The 25,560-nt window shown below is 36.0% G+C and overlaps 1 protein-coding gene and 1 long non-coding RNA gene across 4 annotated transcripts in view; one reads left to right on the top strand and one right to left on the bottom strand.

Moving 5' to 3' along the window:
* The window catches only part of LOC126828350 (nuclear pore membrane glycoprotein 210), a 398,410-nt gene that overhangs the window by 288,685 nt on the left and 84,165 nt on the right, over window positions 1–25,560 (bottom strand). For both annotated transcript variants that reach the window (XM_050558068.2, XM_050558065.2), the window contains exons 8-9: window positions 20,926–20,994; window positions 15,972–16,078 (exon numbers count right to left, since the gene is read on the bottom strand). In XM_050558068.2, coding sequence (XP_050414025.1) covers window positions 15,972–16,078; window positions 20,926–20,994 — 176 coding nt within the window. The remainder of the gene's footprint in view (window positions 1–15,971; window positions 16,079–20,925; window positions 20,995–25,560) is intronic.
* Window positions 9,017–13,249, top strand: LOC126828410 (uncharacterized). Of its 2 annotated transcripts, none has more exons than XR_007683026.2 (4): window positions 9,017–9,094; window positions 10,256–10,406; window positions 12,062–12,143; window positions 13,107–13,249. It is a non-coding gene; the product is annotated as an uncharacterized LOC126828410 (long non-coding RNA). The 2 variants fall into 2 exon arrangements; XR_008788786.1 differs by having other exon boundaries at window positions 9,080–9,094; window positions 10,261–10,406.

Here is a 25,560-nt window from a genome sequence, read left to right as displayed (position 1 = left end):
TGCTGATTTAAATTGACAAATGATTAGTGTTTTCAATGTCGAAGACTTTGGATGATACTGAGTTAGAGACTTAGCTACTTTAATTCCAGAACTTAAAATGTCTCATCTTTCTTGTTTCTCTTTTTGTTTTGATACATATGGCCACAGATCACTAATGATTTCCCCTTTGATTTTAATGTTAATTCTGTCTTTTAGACCGGCTCTAACTTTTTCCCAAATTTTCGTTGGGTAGAACGCTTTTTACCACAGATGTAGCAACATGTGGCAACCTCTTGCCCAAAAGCATGTATGAGGTTCTTCATGAAAAACTTGAGATACATGTACACAAGCTGGAAGTAGAGACAATTAAAAATGCCATCTTTGACCCTACATTTCAACCTAACCAACCCCTCAACTCTTGTATCCTTCCGCCTCAAAATCATGAATATTCACCAAAACCTGGCAAAAAATGTATTTTCAAACGCTTTTCTTCGATTCTACACCAAAAAGTCAACAAAGATCGCCATGCAAAGGGGGGAAAAGGGAGAGAAAAACTAAAAATAACTTTCGGCCTACATTCGGGGGTGACGGCGTAGGAATATTTGGTGAGCTGTGTCCATATATACATGTGTGTTCACTTTTAATTATGCAGTAAAAGAACAATTTACAGATTGTAGTCTACAGAAAACAAACAAACCGTCAAAGATAGGTTTCCAGACAATGAAACAATACACCCATAATAGCTTCTCCAAGCAGTCAACCCATTTTATTCTTAAGAAAGACACTACAAACTTCCAGATGCTAACATTTATTATTCAAAACAAATGATAAATCAGATGATAAATTTAGCTGTTTGAGTTACTGAAAATCATTGAAAATCAATGGACTTCTCATAAACACTGTGCATCAAATTCAAAATGAATCAAAAAATAACTTTAGCAACCAACAGAAAAAGTTTTGTGATTAGGGGTCTGTATTGTAAATAATGATGATGAAAAAAATGTATCAAAGTTAGTCAAAAACACAACTCTAGTACTCTGAAAAGTAAAGACAATAGGTTTATATTTTTCAATCCACAATCTATCTTTTAGTTTTACATTTAGTAAATTTACATCATTAATTACAACTTTCAATTGAATTGTTTCATAACTTAAATGGTAATTCTGGCGCCTGTACGGTAGTCAAATTGTCGTTAAGAGTCCCGCCAACAACACAAAAGGCTGTCTATTACATCCTGTTAAATTCATGAGCAATTGGCTGTTATAAATGAATAGGTATTGATGTTAAACAAATGAAATAATAACTGTAGAAATAATTTATCATGATCAGTTACTCACGGCTTAAATCCTGACTACCGGTAAAAAGAGAAAAAAAATAATTCTAGTTTATTTTATACTATCCAAACAACTGACAATCAAACGATTGTGTCAACTGCCCCGCTCACTACACGCAGCATGACAATACCTAGATTGAGGCCATTTATATCTATCAGTAACATAAGACAATAGCATTGTTAATACTAATCAAAGAAAATGAAATGAAATGAAATGGGGTTTAACGTCCTACTGTTTTGCTCCGAACTGGGCTAATGAAGACGGGCATACACCATACAGTGTGCTATGAGGGAAATTTTGCCCGGACAGCGGCACTACGGCCTACTCTTATATCGAATTCCAACTGTCAAGGGATCTTTTACGTGCACGCCAATGTGTACACGGGACCTCGGTTTTTCGTCTCATCCGAATGACTAGACAGCTGTCCTTGTCAGGCCCTCCGTCCTGCAACACTGACAAGGGGGAACCACGCCGGAAAATCTGGATGAACTTTCTCGGCCAATGCAGGGATCGAACACCCGACCTCCAGGCTAGCGAGCCAGCGCCTTACCCACTTAGCCACCGTGATCCCCCACTAATCAAAGAAACAATGATTTTGTGAACAACAAACAACTTCATAAAGCATATGATGACAACTCACCGGTAGATAATTAACGATACCGGTAAATTATAACAATGGGTGAATCAGTGAATCTTCGTTGCATGAAAACTATCGGTAACTTGAAACGGCTAGATATATAAGTTACAGCAATGTATAGAAAAAACAAACGAACCTTCAATCAAACTTTTGAAAAATTATTTATTCAGAATGACTACGAGACGAACCCCTAAGGAGTGCGGTAATAGATAAAGCGAATAGATAGAGCTTCGCATGTTATCCACAAATTGTGAAAGAATGTGTTGACTGTCAATCATAGACGCCGTGAAGATTTGCCATTTCGAGAACAGGTTAGACAGAACTTTGTCGTCGTTGTTTCTGGAGTTTACCGACCACTTCCACCAGGGGTGATATCGTAGACAAGAGAACAACTTCAATATATGTCAGTTTAACTGTAATCCCACCCTTACTACCAATGACTTATATTGAGCCAATGAAAATGCTTGTATGAATGCATATCCCGCCCAATTCGTCAACTTGACTGACAACACCACTGACCTTGAACGGGGACATGCGAGGACTGCTGATAATGGTCAAGAGTATACAGAATAGTAGAAATATATGATGTAGAATTAGCAAGAAATATTACTGATACATATGCTATTTTTTAAAACATCGTTAACATTGAACGGCTATCAGCCGATGGTGTTTGCATTGCCTGTTATGACAAACTCTATACTGTACACGAGATAGCCTAAAATGTTGACATCTTTTTTAATTTTTATGCACGAAATAACAGAAATATGGGCGATAATTATTGACATATTTTAACCGTATCTAAAGGTTATTGACAAATATGGATGAATTTTAAACTATCTAAAATATTACTGACAAATATAAATGGACAGGAAAGGAAACAGTATTGTGTTTAATTTGTGTAGTAATTTATCATAAACTTTTGAGGTAGCTTCACCCGGTCGACATGTGTTGATTCTAGGGCAGTTATTTCTTGAACTCCCGACTTCGGTGTCTACACGGGAAAAGCCTAGATTCGCTTAAAGTTATGTATTAGGCGCACCCATTCTAGAAAATAAAATATTTGGTAAAAAAAGTGCGCCTAATACACCGAAAAAATACGGTATTACTTTTTTATCTGAAAAATGTCATAGTCTAGTGAATCAACCACATGGGTTTGCTTCTATGGCCATGGTCTTAGTCTCGGAATTCCATTCCCAGACACAAAGATAATGTTGGCGAGTGAGGGTAGCTCTATAATTTGAAATCTAACTATTTTAACACCCAACAGATACAGGGTCATAACCAGAAAAACCAGCGGCTGCCAGGCAGGATACACCCACAGAATTTTTTGTACAATCAGGGGCAAATATCAAAAGAGACCGAGATCTTCGACATAAAGATATGTTTTAAGTTTCATCAAAATCGGATAAAAATTGTGATCTCTACAGGGTTCACAACCTTCGTATTGCATACTTTTACTCAATTTGCGTATACAAAGAGCGGCCATTTTGTCGGGCAGTTTCATTTCGATTTTCCCGAAATTCAAATTCAACCTTCATTATGGTGGAATGGTGATATATTAAAACAGTTTTTAAAATCGGAAAAAAAATTGTGACCTCTAGAGAATCCACAAGCTAAACAAGCCAACAGTGAGGTTGATTTCCCCCGCCTATCAAGCAATCAAACTATACACTAAGTTTCATCACTCTCTATCAGAGAGAATCAGGAAATTGATAAGCTCTGCTTAGCTTCAGCTAGAATGTTAATCATTGAACTCAAGTCAAGACATGCAGCTAATGAACATCTACATCAAGTCTAAACATTCTACCTAGCAGAGTTGTTATTTTCCAGAGTCTTGACCAACCAAATTGCTTATCGCTCATTAGCCTAAGCAGAAAATTCTCACAAACGAACTTAAATTTAGCTGTTCTTGTAAAGCCCCTATTTCCATATTAAGTCAAAGGTCAATAGGGAGATATCTATGCCCTAAACGTACAAATCACACTCTTACTACTTCTCAGTGATACCTACTTCATATTAAACTTGTCATTTGTAATCATTCTTCCAAGCACGTACACGTAGCATGAGATAGCCTCACTCATAGGTAGTGACTGATTGACAAACAGTATTTATTAACCTCGGCACTCTATACACAAAGTCTCAAAAGGAAACAGAATAGTTTGATGTCATGAAATAATATTAAAATTGACAGGACAGTAAAATCGTTTACATTATTGCTCGAGCGATGCCGGGGAGGGGGTCAAAGTTGACGATATTGGTACTACCGTACAGCATGGCTATAGTGAAAACTGAAATGGACATGTGTAGTAAATTCTTTGGAAATATAGCTGACATGTTAAATAGTCAAACTCATTTCTCATTTTGTGTTTGAAAATCCAAAGGTACGCTTTTAAATATTTATGGCATAACTAACCAACCTGCTTGCAACTGGTCAATAGCCTGCGGTGTCAAAATATGTGATCTGTCAAAGTACCGGTAAGATGGAGAAATAAAATGCCAAGAATGAATGGATTTTGTGCTATAATACAAATAATTTAGACCTGTGTCACAAAGTCATCCTGTATAAAAATTGATCAAATGGGAATAAATTTGTTAACGTAACCGATATTTCAATTTGCATAACCAGTAAATCGGTCGCAAGTTTTTGAGCTGGTGCGGCCGCATGTAATCGATTGGTATTGTTTGCGTGAAATTTCGTGGCCTGTTATACATCAAATACTAGATCGTACACATTATGTTTTGGCTTCTTTGCAAGGTATGATTATGCCAGATGTATATACTATTAATAGAATAAAACCTTGATTTATACGTACTAACAATAAAGTTAAACGTATCACACATATAGATGAATTGAAATCTTACTTAGGAAAAAATAATGATACTTTAAACATTATTAGTGAAGAAGAGAATCTTTTTCAATTAACAGATGTTAAAACATAGATATGACGTCACAATTTGATGTTTTTAACCAGTATATAGGAGAATGTACGCTTTTCTTAAACAATCGTCTATTATTTATAAAACTGTCAATTATTTATTGAAAATAATGGACGGCAATATACGACCACATTTCCAATCGGCATGCGCAACGAATGTTTCCAAAAGGTGCTAGGAATATTTTTACGACTGTGAATAATTCGTGGGAAAATATGTGAGTATTCTTGAGTATTTGTCACAACCGTCTTACAAGAGATTATAAAATTATCGAAGTGATCAACAAAGACCTACGCGGGCGAGTTTTAATCTCACCGATGATTGATTGGTGATTGCTTGTTAATCTTTTGTGGCTTCACACCTACCGATTGAAGGCCGGATTATACAGTGTTGATTTAATGGAAATCATGTGACAGGACGGCTGATTTATGTCGTTATTCAGCATATTCAGAGTACAGATTTCTCAAAGATTTTTGGGCTGAAGCAATAAGGAAATAAATCGGGACATGAAAATGATGTCGGATTTCACAGAGTGCAGGGGCATTCAGAGGTCGGTTCCTTTCGAAATTGGCTTGTATGGGACTGTAACTTCATGAATTATGGCCCCTTATTGTATACACTAGATGTCATAATTTTTAGCCCATTTTGATGAAACTGAACATGTGTGTTTACAACCCAAAGATCTTGATTCCTTGCGATATTGGCGGATATCGGACCGTAACTTCCTGGATTATGGCCCCTGATTGAACAAAAAAACATGTTTTCAGCCTGTGGAACTTATACAGGTCACAATTTAAAACTGATTTTAACCAGTGGCTGCCAGGCAGCATACGCCCACATTTTGCAAGAGATGGATAGAGAACAAGCTAAAAACAAACATGATTTTTTGTACAATCAGGGGCAATAATCCAGAAAGTTATGGTATAAAATGCCCAAATATCAAAGGGACTGAAATCTTTGGGATATAAAGATTTGTTTTAAGTTTCATCAAAATCGGATAAAAATTGTGACCTCTAGAGGGTCCACAACCTTCGTAGCATACTTTTACACAATTTGCGTACAAAGTGTGGCTATTTTGTCGGGCAGTTTCATTTCGATTTTACACAATTTGCGTACAAAGTGCGGCCATTTTGTCGGGCAGTTTCATTTCGATTTTCCCGAAATTCTAATTCAACCTTCATTATGGTGGAATGGTGATATATTTAAACGTTTTTTAAAATCGGAAAAAAAAAATTGTGACCACTAGAGAATCCGCATGCTAAAAATGCGATTTTTCGAACAATCAGGAGCCATAATCCAGGAAGTTACTGTGTAACGGTGATATATTTTAAATCAAATAATAATTGTGACCTCTAGAGGGACCACAAGCTGAAAACGTGATTTTTTGTACATTCAAGGGCCATAAATCAGGAAGATACAAAAGGAACCAAGATCTTTGCGTTATAAACATGTATGTCAACTTTCATCAAAATCGGATCAAAATTGTGACCTCTAGAGGGTCCACAACCTTGATTTACCAGATGTTTACACTATTTGCGTACGAGGGGCGGCCATTTTGTCAAGCAGTTTTGGCCCGATTTTCACGAAATTCGAAGTCAACAAACATTATGGTGTAACGGTGATATATTCAAAAGTTTTTCAAATCGATTAATAATTGTGACTTCTATAGGGACCACAAGCTAAAAACTTGATTTTTCGTACAACCAGAGGCCATAATTCAGGAAATTACGATTCAATATGCGCAAAGATCTTTGGGTTATAAACTTGCATTTCAAGTTTCATCAAAATCAGATCAAAATTGTGGCCTATAGAGGGTCCACAACTTTGATATACCAGATGTTTACACTATTTGAGAACGAGGGGCGGCCATTTTGTCCGTCAGTTTCGGTCCCATTTTTACAAAATTCAAACTCAACCATTCTTAGGGTTTAACGGTGATATATTTACACGTTTTTTTTAATTGGATAAAAATTGTGACCTCTATGGGGTCCACAAGCTATAAACGCGATTTTTCATACAATCAGGGGCCATAATTCAGGAAGTTATGGTCCGATATGCACGAATATCAAAAGGAAATGAGATCTGTGCATTTCAAGTTTCATCAAAATCAGATGAAAATTGTGACCTCCAGAGGATCCACAACCCTGATACGCAATATTTTGACACGATTTGCGAACGAGGGGCGGCCATGTTGTCCGCCACTTTCGGTCTGATTTTTACGCAATTCGAACGCAACCATTCTTAGGGTGTAACGGTGATATATTTTCACGATTTTTTTTTTTATCGGATAAAAATTGTGACCTCTATGGGGTCAACAGGCTAACCATCCGCTGCCAGCCAGGATACGCCCATATATTGCAAGAACAAGCTAAAAACAAACAGGATTTTTTGTACAATCAGGGACAATAATGAAGAAAGTTATGGTCTGAAATACGCAAATATCAAAAGGGACTGAAATCTTTGGGATATAAAGATATTTTTTAAGTTTCATCAGAATCGGATACAAATTGTGACCTCTAGAGGGTCAACAACCTTCGTATTGCATAGTTTTACACAATTTGAGTACAAAGAGCGGCCATTTTGTTGGGCAGTTTCATTTCGATTTTCCCAAAATTCGAATTCAACCTTCATTATGGTGGAATGGTGAAGTATTTAAACGGTTTTTAAAATCGGAAAAAAAATGCTATTTTCGAACAATCAGGGGCCATAATCCATGAAGTTAAGTTTGGGTATCTACGATTATCAAAAGGATCCAAGATCTTAGTGTGTAAGATCCTGCCAGGCAGTATACGCTCACATTTTCGAGAGATGGATAGAGAACAAGCTAAGAAGCAAGTGATTTTTCCTACAATCAAGGGCCATAATTCAGGAAATTACAATTCGATATATGCGAATATCGAAAGGAACCAAGATCTTTGGGTTATAAACTTATATTTCAAGTTTCAACAAAATTGAATTAAAATTGTGACCTCTATAGGGTCCACACACTTGATATACCATTTTTTTTAAGCTATTTGAGAACGAAGGGCAGCCATTTTGTTTGTCAGTTTTGGGCGTAACAGTGTAATAATTATATGTTTTTGTAAATCGGATCAAAATTATGACCTCTATAGGGTCCACAAGCTAAAAACGCGATTTTTCGTACAATCAGGGGCCATAATTCAGGAAGTAACGGTCATATATGCGGGAATATCAAAAGGAACCGAGATCTTTGGGTTATAAACTTACATTTCAATTTCCAACAAAATCGGATAAAAATTATGACCTCAATAGGGTCCACAAGCTAAAAGTTGTGACCTCTATAGGGTCCACAACCTTGATATACCATATTTTTACGCTATTTGAGAACGAACGGTGGCCATTTTGTCTGTCAATTTTGGGCCGATTTTCACGAAATTCGAACTGAGCCATCCTTAAGGTGTAACGGTGATATAATAATACGTTTTTTTTAAATAAGATAAAAATTATGACCTCTATAGGGTCCACAAGCTAAAAACGTGATTTTTCGTACAATCAGGGGCCATAATCCATGAAGTTTCAATCCGATACATGCCAATATCGAAAGCAGCCAAGATCTTTTGGAGATAAACCTATATTATATTCCACTATAGCCCTTCGGGCTTCTCCGATTTATGATTGCATGTTTCTTGTGACGTCACTAGAATATGCACTAAATTCAACGTTTAAAGTAAACAAAACTCACACGTGCGTGTGTATATAACCATCACGTGTCCCCAGATCAGGGTATATAAACAGTAATCTATCCATCATCAATGTCTTTTTTCTTGTTGATCCTAGACCATTGCACTACGTACGTTCCGTTGGTTCGTATTTCAGAATCGCTGATTCGTTTACCTTTTAGTTTTATTATCCATATTCTAGCTTTTTATCATTGTTGTAAGCGATCGTGGACTTATCGTTGATTTGTCCCTTATTTTTGTATTTATCGCTATCAATCCGTTGGGTTGATAATTACAAGCAGATATGGATAATTTTGAGGATGGTCACATACCATCTAATAACAACGATCTAATAATTGATTATGATCCTTTGGATTTTAATAATTTTGGTTTTGGTGACGACCTTAACCATCAATCGTCCAATGAAAACACGGCTGTCGTCAGCAATGTTTCTATCGGATTCCCCGGAAGTAGTATTACCAAGAAAGAATGTAAACAAACTCCGGTGAATACCAGAAAACGAAAGGAAGGTAAAATTACATCTATAAAGACGATCAAAAACCCCAAAAGTCGCAAAATTGAAGGTGATTTAGTTAGTGTGATTGATCCGACTGTTGTCGAGTCGGCTGAGAAGATCGCACCCAGAATAACTATTAAAAAAGCTCCCAATATTGCCAAGGTCACTCAGCGTAATACCAAGCAATCTAATTCTAACACTAGTAGTTGTCATACTAATGTTTTGCATTCTACTTTTAGAAAAAATAATCTTAGGCCTGCACCTAGTGCTACTGTCACAAGCAATCCTAATCAGCATATTGATATTCCTGTACCTATTTCTAATAATAGTTTTGGTTATAATTATGATGCACCGAATAATAATAATAATGTTCTCATTGATAGGACCGAATTTGATCAAATAAAACAGAGTCTGGCAGCCGTAAATGAGTTTTTACAATTCAATATGGGGGAACAAGAGGTTTATGTCAATAAATCAGATACAGGCCCATCTACTTCTTGTAATGCAACTGAAATGTATGATGGTGATGATTATAATGAACCAGTATTAGATATTGTTGACCCGCAATCCATGTATGACGAATTCCAAGAGGAACCGACTGAATCAGATTCTTTTGATGTGCCTACAATTTTTCAGGGCGATGACTTTTATGGCAAGCCCGTTGGTGACAATTTGGTTAATTTAGTCAATATTGCGACTTCAAAAAAAATAGAGGTTAACAAATTGGTAACAAAATATCCAATCCCTGAGAATTGTAAGAGGTTACAACCTCCTCTGGTTGAACCTGATATTTGGCAGGTATTGCCAAGACCTGCTCAAGCGCAGGATAATTCACTACAGGAAGTGCAAAAATTAATAGGCCTGGGCATTGCCCCCTTACTAGGTTTACTACCCAAGTCTAATAACCAGGAATTTAAAAATACCCTGGTGGATTCAATTATCACTTTAGGCAATAGCATATTAGAACTTTCCCTTAGACGTCGGATATTTCTTAAGAAATTTATGAGTAGACGTTATCACCCTCTTTGCTCAACAACAAGACCTGTAGGAGAAACACTTTTTGGGCCTGATGTTGCCAACAGAATGAAGGAGATTGATCAATCTAATAGGCTTTCATCCTCTCTCAATTTGTCAGGACGTTTGAATCCTAGGTCTAATAGGAGATCTTTTTTAGGACAGGGTTTCCAGAACAGAAGACCTCAGGATCGGAGAGGAAATTTCAGGGGAAGACCCTATACAAGCAGGGGGAGAGTACGAGGAAGGGGTCAGAGACCATTCCAAAATCAATATCAACAGTACCAACAGCAATACCAATAAATAATTCAGTAAGTACTGATTTTACTGCTGGTAACATATCTAAATTTTACCATAATTGGTGTAATTTAACTTCTGATCAATGGATTCTTGATATTGTACAAGGCTATCAAATAGATTTTATATCTAAACCAGTTCAGTTTTCCATTCCGGGTTCGCCTCCCTTTAATGAGGAGCAAATGGACTTAATTGATGCTGAGGCTTCGACTTTACTAGCAAAAAACGCCATTGTTCGTGTCTTTAAATCTGACTCTGACCAATTTATATCAAATATTTTTTTAGTAGAGAAAAAGAATGGCAAATTTAGACCGGTCATTAATTTGAGATATTTAAATGAGTTTATTGCATATGAGCATTTTAAACAGGAAACTTTAGCCTTTACATTGAAAATGATTAAACCTAATGATTATCTTGCATCTATTGATCTCAGCGATGCTTATTTTTCAATCCCTATTTTTAAAGGTCATAGAAAATACCTTCGATTTGTTTGGCGAGATGTTCTGTATGAATTCACATGTTTGCCGTTTGGGATTTCGTCGGCGCCTAGAGTGTTTACTAAAACCCTGAAGCCTATATTTGCATGTCTTCGTGGTCAAGGCATTGTGTGTTCCTATTTTATAGATGATTCTATTTTTGCTGCTGATAATGAACAGGAAAGTCTGTTAGCAACTAATAAGGCCGCCAACCTTTTTAACAAGTTAGGGTTTTCTGTTAATAAAGAAAAATCACATTTTACACCTAGTAAGGAATTAGTTTTTCTCGGCTTTCTTATCAATACTGAGACCTATACCGTGTCTTTAACTCCTGAAAAAATTGATAAAATTAGATCACTTGCAAATGATATTCTTCTTGCACCTAAATTGACCATTCGTAAAATTGCTTCATTTATTGGGCTGTGTTCCTTTACAAGGACAGCTGTTTTAGTCGCGCCACTATTTATTCATTTCCTGGATAGACAAAAGAATGTGGCTTTAGCGTGCAGTAATTTTGATTATGATGCAGCTATATCTTTGAATGAAGAGATGAGATCGGAATTGCTCTGGTGGTATAATAGTGTCAAGTCTTTTAATGGGTTTTTTATTCAACCACCCAAAATTGCCATAACAATGAAAACCGACGCATCCCTTACTGGTTGGGGTGTAGTGTTAGGAAACTCTCAGGCTAATGGCCTTTGGAATCTTTCTGAATCAAAGCAGCATATTAATGCACTGGAGCTATTGGCAATTTTGTATGGCTTACAGTGTTTTTCCTCAATTATTGAATGGAAGCACGTTTCAATTTTGTCCGATAGTATGGTTGCTGTCTCATATATAAATAATGTAGGGGGATCAAGTGATCCATTATTTACCATTACTAAAGAAATATGGTTGTGGTGTTATAAGAGAAGCATTTTTTTGTCAGCTAAACATTTACCAGGCAAAGAGAATCAGACAGCTGATAGATTGTCTCGAGTTTTTTCTAACTCAACTGAGTGGAAACTTAACGAATATATATTTAATAAAGTTTGTAATAGATTTTTTCTGCCAGACGTGGATCTTTTTGCATCCAGAATAAATGCACAGATGGATTGCTATGTTTCCTGGGACCCTGACCCTTTTGCAGTTGCTTTTGATGCTTTTTCAATTTCATGGTCTAATTATCATCCCTATATGTTTCCACCTTTCAGTATTTTACCAAAAGTGCTTTCCAAGATGAAGGAAGATTGTGTCTTGATGGGTATATTAATAGTTCCAGCTTGGCCGTCCCAGGTATGGTTCCCTACTTTACTTTCCATGTTGATCGCCGAACCAGTGCTTCTACCTCTCAGGAAAGATCTCCTTCGTTTAGCACACAACAATTGCCTTCATCCTTTAAGGGGCAAACACATGTTCCTAACCGCTTGCCTTGTATCAGGCAATATCTCTCTAACCAAGGACTTTCAGACAAGTCTAGAGACCTCATTATTGGATCTTGGCGAGCAGGTACCAATAAACAATATGATCTTGCCTGGAAACGATGGTGTTTTTGGAGTATTCAGAGGAAAATTGATCCGTTGGATCCATCTGTAATTGATGTTATCAATTATTTGAGTTTTTTATCAGACCATCGTTCCTACAGTGTGGTCAATATTCATAGATCTGCGATATCACAGACTTTGCAAATTTTAGGCAAAATTACTCTGAAAAATGAGCCACTAGTCTCAAGATTCATGAAAGGATTGTATGACAAAAATCCGCCTAAACCCAAGTACACTTTTACTTGGGATGTTTCAGTTTTATTGAAATATTTAAGTTCTTTGTTTCCTTTGGAGGATTTACCTCTGAGACTATTAACATATAAAACAGTGGCCTTATTAGCTCTCGCTTCAGCCCATAGATGTCAGACTCTTACGGCTCTCACTATTAATGGTCTGATTGATAGTGGTTTCTGTATAACTTTGATCACAGATAAGGTCCTTAAAACAACCAAGGCCTCCAATCCATTAAAACTAATTAAAATTAAAAGTCCATGTTTTACTCTAAGACAATATTTGAAGTCCACTAAAAGCAGAAGAAAGTCTAAGCAACTCTTTGTGTCTTATGTAACTTTTAACTGTATTTCTGCTTCTACCATAAGCAGGTGGATTAAAGAAACTATGGCCCTTGCTGGAATTAATACTTCTGTTTTTTCTGCCCATTCTATGAGAGGAGCTTCGACTTCTAAAGCTTATTTGTCGGGCTGTCCAATTTCAGAATTGCTAGAGACTGCCAGCTGGAAGAATGAGCAGACGTTTTTTAAATATTATAAGAGGGAAGAGGTTACAGAAGCAAGTACAGTGTTTCAAGATTATGTTTTCACTGATAAATGATTTACAGTATTAAAATTATTTAACTACGTTAAGTGTTAAGTGTTGTTTAATGTTACTAAGTGACCAACCCTTTAAATATGCAATCATAAATCGGAGAAGCCCGAAGGGCTATAGTGGAATATAATTCCACTCTCATCCGAGGGCGCGAAGGATGAGAAGAATTATATGAATATATAGCCCGAGGGCTCGAGGATTTATCTTCCCTCCCTCTGTCCTCCCTTGGCTATATTATTCATTTGGTTGTCCACTTATGGTTACACTTTACTTTAAAAAGACATTGATGATGGATAGATTTCTGTTTATATACCCTGATCTGGGGACACGTGATGGTTATATACACACGCACGTGTGAGTTTTGTTTACTTTAAACGTTGAATTTAGTGCATATTCTAGTGACGTCACAAGAAACATGCAATCATAAATCCTCGAGCCCTCGGGCTATATATTCATATAATTCTTCTCATCCTTCGCGCCCTTCGGGCGCTCGGATGAGAGTGGAATTTCAAGTTTCGTTAAAATCGGATAAGAATTGTGACCTGTAGAGTGTCCACAAACAAATTGTGGACTGACGGACGTCCGGACGGACAGGGGCGACGAAAATATACGTCCACATGAAAATGTGGGCGTATAAAAATTGATATACCATATTTTTACGCCATTTAAGAACGATGGGCGGCCATTTTGTCAGTCAGTTTTGGTCCGATTATTTTTTTTTTTTTTTTTTTTCTGAATTTAGTTCTTCATCCCAGAAGAAGTTACTATTTTTACTGACGAAATGTTTGATAAAACGATGTTTTTTTGATATTGTATTCTATTAATTATTTTATATCACATGAAAATGTGGGCGGATAAAAATAGGCTTATTCGTCTCATGACCATCAACACTATGTATAAATCTAAAGTCAATCGGGTGATAACTTCAGCGGCTAGAACATCCACAAGATTTTTAAAGATAGGTTGTCAGGCAACAAAACATACGCCCACAGCAGCTAAATCCTCCGAGCGGACGACAAGGGTTGTCGCATTTTTATTCCTTTGTAGGTAATTGGGGGCCTTAACAAGACAGTTCCATACAGATCAGATTATAAATTTTGTTGTTTGAGGGTTTACAAGGTTCTAAAAACTGAAACAAGGGTCTCAACTCTGGAAGTAATCTACAGAAATTGTTGAAATTTGACATGCTTTTTCGTTTTACTAATGTAAATAATGCATATAAATTTCATACATATCGGATGATAACTTTCATCAATCGAGCATTAACAAGGTTTAACAAAATGAAACAAGGGTAATAACTCTAGAAGTAATTATTGTAAATTGCTGAAATTCAATAGGCTTTTTCATTTCACTAATTTAAATCATGCATATAAATTTCACAAAGATCGGGTGATAACTTTTGGTGTTAGAGCATTCACAAGGATCAATAAAGTGAAACATGGGCCATAACTCTAGACGTAATAAACGGAAATTGCTGAAATTCAATAGGCTTCTTCGTTTCACTAATCTAAATAATGCATATACATTTCACAAAGATTGGGTAATAACTTTTGGCGTTGGAGCGTTTACAAGGTTCAATAAAGTGAAACAAGGGCCATAACTCTAGACTTAATACACAGAAATTGCTGAAATTCAATAGGCTTTTTTGTCTCACTAATTTAAATAATGCATATAATTTTCAGAAAGATTGAATGATAACTTTTGACGTTAGAGCATTCACAAGGATCAATAAAGTGAAACAAGGGCCATAACTCTAGATGTAATAAACGGAAATTGCTGAAATTCAATAGGCTTCTTCGTTTCACTAATCTAAATAATGCATATACATTTCACAAAGATTGGGTGATAACTTTTGGTGTTGGAGCGTTCACAAGGTTCAATAAAGTGAAACAAGGGCCATAACTCTAGACGTAATTAAGGAAATTGCTGAAATTCAATTGGCTTTTTCGTCTCACTAATTTAAATAATGCATATAATTTTCAGAAAGATCGAATGATAACTTTTGACGTTAGAGCGTTCACAAGGATCAATAAAGTGAAACAAGGGCCATTACTCTAGACGTAATTAACCAAAATTGCTGAAATTCAACAGGCTTCTTAGTTTCAGTAATCTAAATAATGCAAATAAATTTCAGAAAGATCGGATGATAACTTTTGAAGTTAGAGCGTTCACAAGCATCAATAAAGTGAAACAAGGGCCATAACTCTAGACATAATAAACGGAAATTGCTGAAATTTAATAGGCTTCTTCGTTCCAGTAAATCTAAATAATGCATATAAATTTCAGAAAGATTGGATGATAAATTTAATAGGCTTCTTCGTTCCAGTAAATCTAAATAATGCATATAAATTTCAGAAAGATTGGATGATAACTTTTGGCGTTAGAGTGCCACAAGGTTCAATCAAGTGAAACAAGGGCCATAACTCTAGACATAATAAACAGAAATTATTGAAATTAAATAGGCTTGTTCATCTCACTAATGTAAACAACATATATTAATTTTAAAACAATTGGATGATAACTTTTGGCGTTAGAGCGTTCACAAGAAATTGTGGATGACGGACGGCCTGATGGACGGACTGACAGACGGACGGACAGACAGATGGGGGCGACGGCAATATACGTCCACATTTCAATGTGGGCGTATAAAAATGATCAAGGGCCATAACAAGGGATAATTACAGCCAATTGTGGACACTGGACCGACAACAATATTTGACATTCCAATGTGGGCGTATAAAAATCAAATACTTACGTCAGATGAAAATATCTTGTGACTATCTGTATCATATACTTCAATCAATATATCATATTCTCTATTTGATTCTAAAACCCATTTCATGTTTGGTAATACTACAAATGCTACAATAAAAGATACATCGACTTACGATGAAACAATGGACATCAGCAGTCTTAGTTAGGAAAGATAGATTGCCAAGCAACAAAACAGCGGTTGCCATACAAGATACACCAACATTTTGCAAGATTGACAGAGAGCAAGCTAAAAAGCATACAATAAGCGGCCATAATACAAGATGTTACGGTCCAACATGTGGCATGTCAAAGTGAACCAAGATCTTTGGGATATAAACAAACATTTTAAGTTTCATCAAAATCGAATAAGAAAATTGTGACCTGTAGAGAACTAATTGTGATACAATCTGTAACATAAGTAAGTTTATTTATAATGTTATGAAAAGAAGAGAAAATTACTTGAGTAAACTAAAATAATGAAATCATTTACCATGATTTAACGCGAGGTTATGATGAATCCGTGTAAATAGTGTTGGTTTCTTATGTTTGTGATTTTATGATCTTGTCTTGAGTGTACTATGGGCTCCATGGCCTGAATACTTATTGAAAATAAACTATTATTATTATTATATTATTATTAATTCATTAAGAAATCAATAGAATTTGCTTGGCTTTTTGTTCTGCCCCATGCTAACGTTTAGTATACGAAACATTTAATATCATGGATTTAGCTGTTCAAGTTATCAAAATTTATTGAAAATCAATATACTTGTTTGTCTCAAGACCTTAAACTCTGTGTATCATGGGCCATAAATCTGGTAGTAAGTATCGGAAAACATTGAATATCACTGAGCTTCTTCGTCTCACAACCTTAAACACTGTGTATAAATTTAAAGTCAATCGGACGGGGGCTACGACAATATAACTCAAATGAAATGAAATGAAATATGGTTTAACGTCCTACTGTTCTGCTCCTATACTGGGCTAATGAAGACGGGCATATGCCATACAGTGTGCTATGAGGGAAATTTTGCCCGGGCAGCGGCACTATCGCCTACTCTTATATCGAATTCCAACTGCCAGGGGATCTTTTACATGCATTCCAATATATACAGGGACCTCGGTTTTTTGTCTCATCCGAAGGACTAGACAGCTGTCCTTGTCAGGCCCTCCATCCTGCATCACTGACAAGGGGGGAACCACGCCGGAAAATCTGGATGAACTTTCTCGGCCAATGCAGTGATCGAACACCCGACATCCAGGCTAGCGAGCCAGCGTCTTACTCACTTAGCCACGTGATCCCCCCAATATAACTCAAGAAGAAATAAACGGAAATTATTGAAATAAAATAGGCTTCTTCATCTCACTAATGTAAACATATCAATTTCAAAAGAATCAGATGATAAATTTGGTCTGTAGAGTGTTCACAAGAAATTGTGGACGACAGACGGATGGATGGACGGGGGCGACGGCCATATACGACCACATTTCCATGTGGGCGTATAATAAGGTGATTTTTCGTATAATCAGGGGCCATAATTCAGGAAGTTATGATCCGATATGCGACAATATCGAAAGTAACCAAAAAGATCTATGGATTATAAACATGAATTTCAAGTTTCATCAAAATCGAATTAAAATTGTGACCTCTACAGGGTCCACAACCTTGATATACCATATTTTTACACTATTCGGCAATTTTGGCCCGATTTTCACGAAATTCAAACTCAGGTGTCCTTAGGGTGTAACGGTGATATAATAATACGTTTTTTTAAATCGGATAAAAATTATATCCTCTATAGGGTCCACAAGCTAAAAACGCGATTTTTCGTACAATCAGGGGCCATAATTCAGGAAGTTACAGTCCGATATGCACAAATATCGAAAGGAACCGAGATATTTTTAACAAAATCGGATAAAAATTCTGACCTCAATAGGATCCACAAACTAAAAATGTGATTTTTCGTACAAACAGGGGCCATAATCCATGAAGTTTCGATCCGATACATGCCAATATCGAAAGCAACCAAGGTCTTTTGGAGATAAACCTATATTTCAAGTTTCGTCAAAATCCGGTAACAATTGTGACCTGTAGAGTGTCCACAAACAAATTGTGGATGGACAGTCGTCCAGACATACGGTTGTCCGGTCAGACAGGGACGACGACAATATACGTCCACATGAAAATGTGGGCGTATTAAAACTTCACAAGTTATGTGATAGACAAAGACAGGTTGCCAGGCAACGAAACATACGCCCACACCAGCTAATTCGTCCGAGCGGTCACAGGGTTCTACCAAGTGAAACAAGGGCCATAACTCTAGACATAATTAATAGAAGTTGCTGAAATTCAATAGAATTCTTCATTTCACTAATTTAAATAATGCATATAAATTTCAAAAAGATTGGATGATAACATTTGGCATTAGAGCAAACAAGGACCATAACTCTTGACATAATTAACGGAAATTGCTTAAATTCAATTGGATGCTTTGTTTCACTAATTTAACCCGTTAAGTGCGTAGGTCGTTATATAACATCCTGGACAACTGCCACTCACTGTGTGTAGGGCATAATATAATGCCTTGGAGGTATTTTCCCCAACCTATTCTTAGAACATAGTTCGTCACTTGGGAATTCCCCCATGATCGCAGCATGTGTAGGACGTTATATTACGTCCTAGACAACTACCACTCACTGTGTGTAGGGCATAATATAACCCCTTGGAGGTATTTTCCCCAACCTATTCTTAGAACATAGTACATAGTTCTTCGTCACTTTGTCAAATTAATTACACAATAGGGGGTAGTTAACGTTTTAAAAACGTCACACTTAACGGGTTAAAGGATGTACATAAATTTCATACAGATCGAATGATAATTTTTGTTGTTAGAGTGTTCACAAGGTGCAATAAAGTAAAACAAGGGCCATAACTCCAGAAGAAATTAATGGAAATTATTGAAATTAAACAGGATTCTCCACCTCACTAATGTAAACATATATTAATTTCAAAACAATCAGTGTTCACAAAATTGTGGACAACGGACGGGCCGACCACAATATATGACCACATTTCCATGTGGGCGTATAAAAAAACTATTATTTTTATAAAGATTATTATTATTCTTTTTTTTGCAAGCTTTTTAGGAAAAGTACATTCAAAAAATCTCTAAACTAGGGTTGTCACGATTAATCGGTTTAGCCGTTGTCGATTCGGTTTCTAGCTCAAACCGGTTCACATTTTGAAAAATTGGTAGTCGTTTCATCTAATTTATATTGATACAATTACATATAATGTTTGACTTTTACTGTCTGCTTAACACACTACTGAATTGCTGCATATCACGGAACTTTATAATACATGGACTGAATGCATGCCGCACGCGACGGGGAAGTTGGCGATGCCTTTTTACAAGTGATAAACTACCAATGTAATTTTGATAAAGTAATAGTTTTGAAAGAAGACAATTCTCGAACAATATAATCGAAAGATTCCCTCACAAATTCCTCATGTATAAATTAATTTTAAATCCAGTTGTATTTTGTTATTTAATTCACAATCAGAATGTGACGTTACTGTGTCCGAGACGCGAATAAACAGTTCCCAAACCGGACATTACCAGTCAGGAGGCTCTTCTTTTCTCCTCCCACATGTTTTTTTTTTATTTGTACCGTCTTGTGCGGGTTTTCTTGTTGTTTTCCGTCAATATGATTATCGCTATATATGTTAAAATATTATGTACGGGAATTGTTGTACTAGTGAATTGTAATCTACTGCTGGTATTGGATTTTTAATTAGCAGTTAAAGATGTGGGGGTAAGTCTGAACGCGGGGATGTCTACTCTTACTCAGTCCAATGCTTAACTAAATATCAAAAAGAATGACTTGGTACATGTTGTTTATTGCCAATTTAAAAAATGTATTCCAACATCTCATTAGCTCAAACCCAAAGAAATGTATTAAAATAATGTATGGTCAGCTAATTATTAGCCATTAATTTTACATTATTATAGAATTTATACGGCATTCGATTAATCGGCACCGATACGATTTTTGGCTAGCCGATTAACCGATTCAAGAATTTTGTAATCGTGACAACACTACTCTAAACCATTTGAAAGTTATCAAGAGTTCAATGAATAACTAAAATTTTAACAATGTTATCAGGAAGTGATGTCATAGACAACCAGCGGCTGCCAGGCAGGATACGCCCACATTTTGCAAGAGATGGATAGAAAACAAGCTAAACAAAAAGCGATTAGGTGTTCGTAATCTAGAAGTTTTGTCTAATAGAATGTTGTCTCTATCGCGCATGCTTATGACCTAATTTTAAAACGTAAGTCAATCTTAAAAATCTATCTCGTCCAACAATTCTTATTCCATTTTCAATAGTAATGACCGCTGAGATTAGAATTTTGATATTTGACCTCAATTTTATTTTTAAGTGACGTCATAAAATTGAATTTTCTAAAACCTTGAAACAGTGATGGGAATTTCGCCTGTATATTCCAGACATGTCCGACGCTATTTTTCAAACATACAATCGGGGATTCGAAACCACGCCAGTTGACTAAATGACAGGCCTTATGATACAGCGCGCATATGGTCATGAAACTTGTCTTTAAATGGAGAGTTGGCGCATTGACATGCGGTATTATCTTAATTGTCAATAAATTCTAGTATGTTTAGGTTTTCAATAATTTCATGGTAGTTAAATATTTTATTACGAATTGGAGGTAAAAATTTGTATCTGACGACATATGTCCACATGAAAATGTGGGAGTTTAAAAAAATGTGGGAGTTTAAAAATAAACTATTATTATTATTAAAATTATCAAGAGTGGTATATCTGGAGGTTTGGTGAAAATTTTGAAAATCTGGGCATACATGTTTGCATACTATATTCCAGGGGGAACAGACTGACTAAATCAGATTGTTGTCATCAAATTACTTACCTAAATAGCTAGGGTTGACAACATGAAATAAAGCTGATGGTTGTCGAAAAAATTCTGTTACAACAATATCTGCTATTTATTAAGTATATAAGCTTGCCATAAAAACATAATACAAAGTTAGGTTGCCAAGCGATGAGACATACGCCCAAGGCAGATAAAATTTCCTAACAGTAACAGAACATGAGGGTTGTCCGATATTTTTTCTTTTGCCAGTTAGAGCTGGGCGATATCCCATTATAAAATGTCAATACTTTCAGTTTATCATCTCTTAAATGTAAATAACCATGCATAAAAAGTTGAAAAAACCCCTGGAGTATTCACTTGACACTTTCTAGTCAGTATCATTAAACGTTTTTAGAATAAAAACAGTACCGACTTTACAAACAAAATTTAATGAGCTGGTTCAAATATAAATCTATATAGCCACGAAAACTTGCTAAAAATATTGTTGTTTATTACAATTCATATTTTCAAAATATTAATTATAATATTTCATTTATATGAAGAATATTTATATATGAAGGAGATACGCCCACATTTTGCAAGTGATGGATAGAGATCAAGCTAAAAATAAAAGCGATTTTTCGTACAATCAGGGGCCATAATCCAGAAAGTTATGGTCTGAAGTGCGCAAGTATCGAAAGGGACTGAGGCCTTTGGGATATATACATATACTTTAAGTTACATCAAAATCGGATAAAAAATTTAACCTCTAGAGGGTCCACAATCTTTGTATTACATACTTTTACACAATCTGCATACAAAGAGCAGTCATTTTGTCGAGTAGTTTCGTTTCGATTTTCAAGAAATTCGAATTCAACCTTCATTATGGTGGAATGGTGATGTATTTAAATGTTTTATAAAATCGGATAAAAAATTGTGACCTCCAGAGAATCCACAAGCTAAGGAACAGAGATCTTTGAAACATAAACATACATTTTAAGTTTTATCAAAATTTGATAACAATTGTGACTTATAGAGGGTCTACAACATTAAGGCTTATGATAATTACATGTATTTATTAATTAAACATTCCGTTTTGGCTACTTAAAAAATCGAAATAGCTGAATAGGCCGTAGAAAAATCATCTCATTAGCTTACATGTATTACCACGTCTTCTATAGAAAACACACTGACCTGGATAATTTTGAGTTCTAATACAATAACTTTGAAATGAAGATAAATATATAATTATCCACGGCATATTTCTCACATTTATCAGTTTTAGACCATCTCTTACGGCATTACGGACCTCAGAATTGTGACGTAAATCCTAATAATGAATAACTATATAAAAAAACTTCACAGCTAGCAACACTATCGCCCCCTAGAATGTCGTTTATAATAAGAGTAACTATATACACAACATTTTTGCAACACGTGGAATTACCAATATTGCTACATAGCACTGGAAAACGTAATTGTCGTAATTTTTTGGTAAGCAAGTTAACTAATCTCTATATTTAATTGTACAATACCCACAAGGTCGTAATATCGCTGCAAAAATATTATGATGCATTTTTCTCCCAACACGTACGTTGTTGAGGATTTACGTAATTTCTATGCTGTTTTTATTCAATATGACAGTTGGTTGGATTCGAAGAGTAGTATTTCTTATCTGATTACCCTTTTTTCGAAGATCATAATAATCTTGTTTACATCATACGTGACCGTAATAGTGGTATTTAAAACGGCTTTGTTCTAAAAAATTCTTTTGACACGTGGGTGATCAAATAGTGAATGCCGAACAATGGACCGCTTCATGCCTTGATAAGATTCCCACATATCAATTAACTTTTATTGTTCTACTATCAGAAACTCATCATTAATTATCAACACAACACTAAGTATAATCTGAGACGACTATGTATACAACTCTATAACACCAATCATGAGATTATGTGGCTTCTATACATGTGCATTTTTCTCTGTGTGTGTGTGTGTGGGTGTGTGTGTGTGTGTGTGAAATAGCTTTATTCCACTGTACAATTTTATAGCTATATGACGGAGGTCGATCATAGCCATGCTTAAGAATTGGGTTTTGAGAAAAGAGGCTATATTTCTGGCGTGCAAAATGACCGATGGGTCAGACAAATATACGGACAAGACACAATACGCAGAAATCACAAACAAATGAACAATTCAAATTAAGTGAATGGATCCGGGGGCTAGCCGTAAGGGTCCCCTGCGCTGTACAGTCCCGGACCTGTTATGATGCAGACTTCACTCAAATTCGAAAACAATCAGGGATATAACCCACAGAAACTATGATCTGCTTTATGTTCCAAGAAATATGAATGTAAGCATATTGAAGTAAAAATTAACTATACAAGTAACCACATCGGTGAAATGCATAAAAAAACAGGCAGTCTAAACTAAATGCTCTAAGTCAATTGAGAAACGTTTTTGGTATTTAATAGAATTGAGGCATATTGAATACAGTTAGGGCACATGTTTCACCCATCACAAAAGCAGAGCAAACCAGTGGCTGCCAGGCAGGATACGCCCACATTTTGCAAGATATGGATAGAGAACAAACTAAATAAAAAGCGGCCATAATCCAGGAAGTTACGATCCGATATGCGCAAAAACTGAAAGGAACCAAGATCTTTCGGTTATAAATTTACATTTCAAGTTTCATCATAACCAGAAGAAAATTGTCACCTCTAGAGGGTCCACAACCTTGATATACCATATTTTTTACGCTATATGACTAGGAGGGACGGCCATTTTGTCTGTCAGTTTTGGTCCGATTTTCATGAAATTCGAACTCAACCATCCTTAGGGTGCAAAGGTGATATATTCAAAGTTTTTTTTTTCAATCAGATAATGATTGTGACCTCTAGAGGGACCTCAAGCTAAAAACATGATTTTTCGTACAATCAGGGGCCATAATTCAGAAAGTTACAATCCGATATGCGTGAATATCGAAAGGAACCAAAATCTTTGGGTTATAAACTTTTATTGCAAGTTTCATCAAAATCAGAAGAAAATTGTGACCTCTAGAGGTTCCACAACATTCATATACCTTATTTTTACGCTATTTAGGTACAAGGGGCGGCCATTTTGTCTGTCAGTTTTGGTCCGCTTTTTACAAAATTTAAATTCAACCATCCTTAGGGTGTAACGGTGATATATTCAAAAAGTTTTTTAAACCGAATAAAATTTTCCGTACAATCAGAGGCCATAATTCAGGAAGTTACGGTCCAATATGCACAAATATCGAAAGGAACCGAGATCTTTGGGTTATAAACTAACATTTCAAGTTTCATCAAAATCAGAAGAAAACTGTGACCTCTAGAGAGTCCACAACCTTGATATATCATATTTCTACGCTATTTGAGTACGAGGGGAGGCCATTTTGTCTGTCAGTTTTGGGCCGATTTTCACGAAATTCTAACTCAGCCGTCCTAAGGGTCTAACGGTGATATATTAACACGGTTTTTTAAATCGGATAAAATTATGACCTCTATAGGGTCCACATGAAGTTACGGTCCGATATGCGCGAATATCGAAAGGAACCGAGATCTTTGTGTTATAAAATTACATTTCAAGTTTCAACAAAATCAGTTGTCTGTCAGTTTTGGGCCGATTTTCACGAAATTCGAACTCAACCGCCCTAGGGTTTAACGGTGATATAATAATACGTTTTTTTTAAATCGAATAAAAAAATCAGATAAAAATTGTGACCTCTACAGTGTTCACAAGCCAAAAACGTGATTTTTCGTACAATCAGGGGCCATAATCCATGAAGTTACAGTCCGATAGATGCCAATATCGAAAGGAACTGAGATCTTAGGGTGATAAACCTATATTTCAAGTTTCATTGAAATCGGATAAAGATTGTGACCTGTAGACTGTTCACAAACAATTGTGGACAGACGGACAGGGGCGACGACAATATACGTCCACATGAAAATGTGGGCGTATAAAAACGTGATTTTTCGTACAATCAGGGGCCATAATCCATGAAGTTTCGATCCGATACATGCCAATATGGAAAGCAGTCGAGATCTTTTGGGGATAACCCTATATTTCAAGGTTTGACAAGACGTGTGCAATAATTTCAACCACTGTACTGGATGACCTGGCGCCTGGTACGTTCGGGCATTTTTATGCGCAAACTCTTAGTTTTTTTTTACTGGCATGCGCACAGGTACTATTTCTTTTTCTTTTAACAAGTACCCAAATCGGGGATTTCGTGCGGAGGTAGTTCGGAGGTAAACAGTCTGTGAAGTACAACAGTTGCCACTGTACCTGTGTATCGCTAATTATAAACCGAATGTGTGAAGACAGTTCATACATATCACTCAAAAATTTTTCAGTACAAACTCAGTTGATTCACGCTCGATTTGCTACTAAACAAACCCATCAATTTATTTTCTCAACAGTGTGACCCGAAGTGACCGCGGATTTATTGACCTTGTATGAACTTATCCATAGCTATATCCTTACATCGAGAGAAATTATCTAGTCTCGGTGAAAAGAACCATGGTCATCTGGTAGAAAATTACTTTTGTATTTTTTGGAACGGAAAACAGTGTTTTTAGAAGCAAACTAACCTGCCGCACATGAGGAAGTCATTATACTAATAATAAAAGGCGAGACCTCTTTTTGCGGCGCAGGCTTATGACT

Source organism: Patella vulgata, chromosome 7, assembly GCF_932274485.2.
Source record: "Patella vulgata chromosome 7, xgPatVulg1.2, whole genome shotgun sequence".
In the NCBI taxonomy this organism is placed as follows: Eukaryota; Metazoa; Mollusca; class Gastropoda; family Patellidae; genus Patella; species Patella vulgata.
Note: the sequence above shows the minus strand (reverse complement) of the source record. Positions and strands in the feature narration are given on the sequence as shown.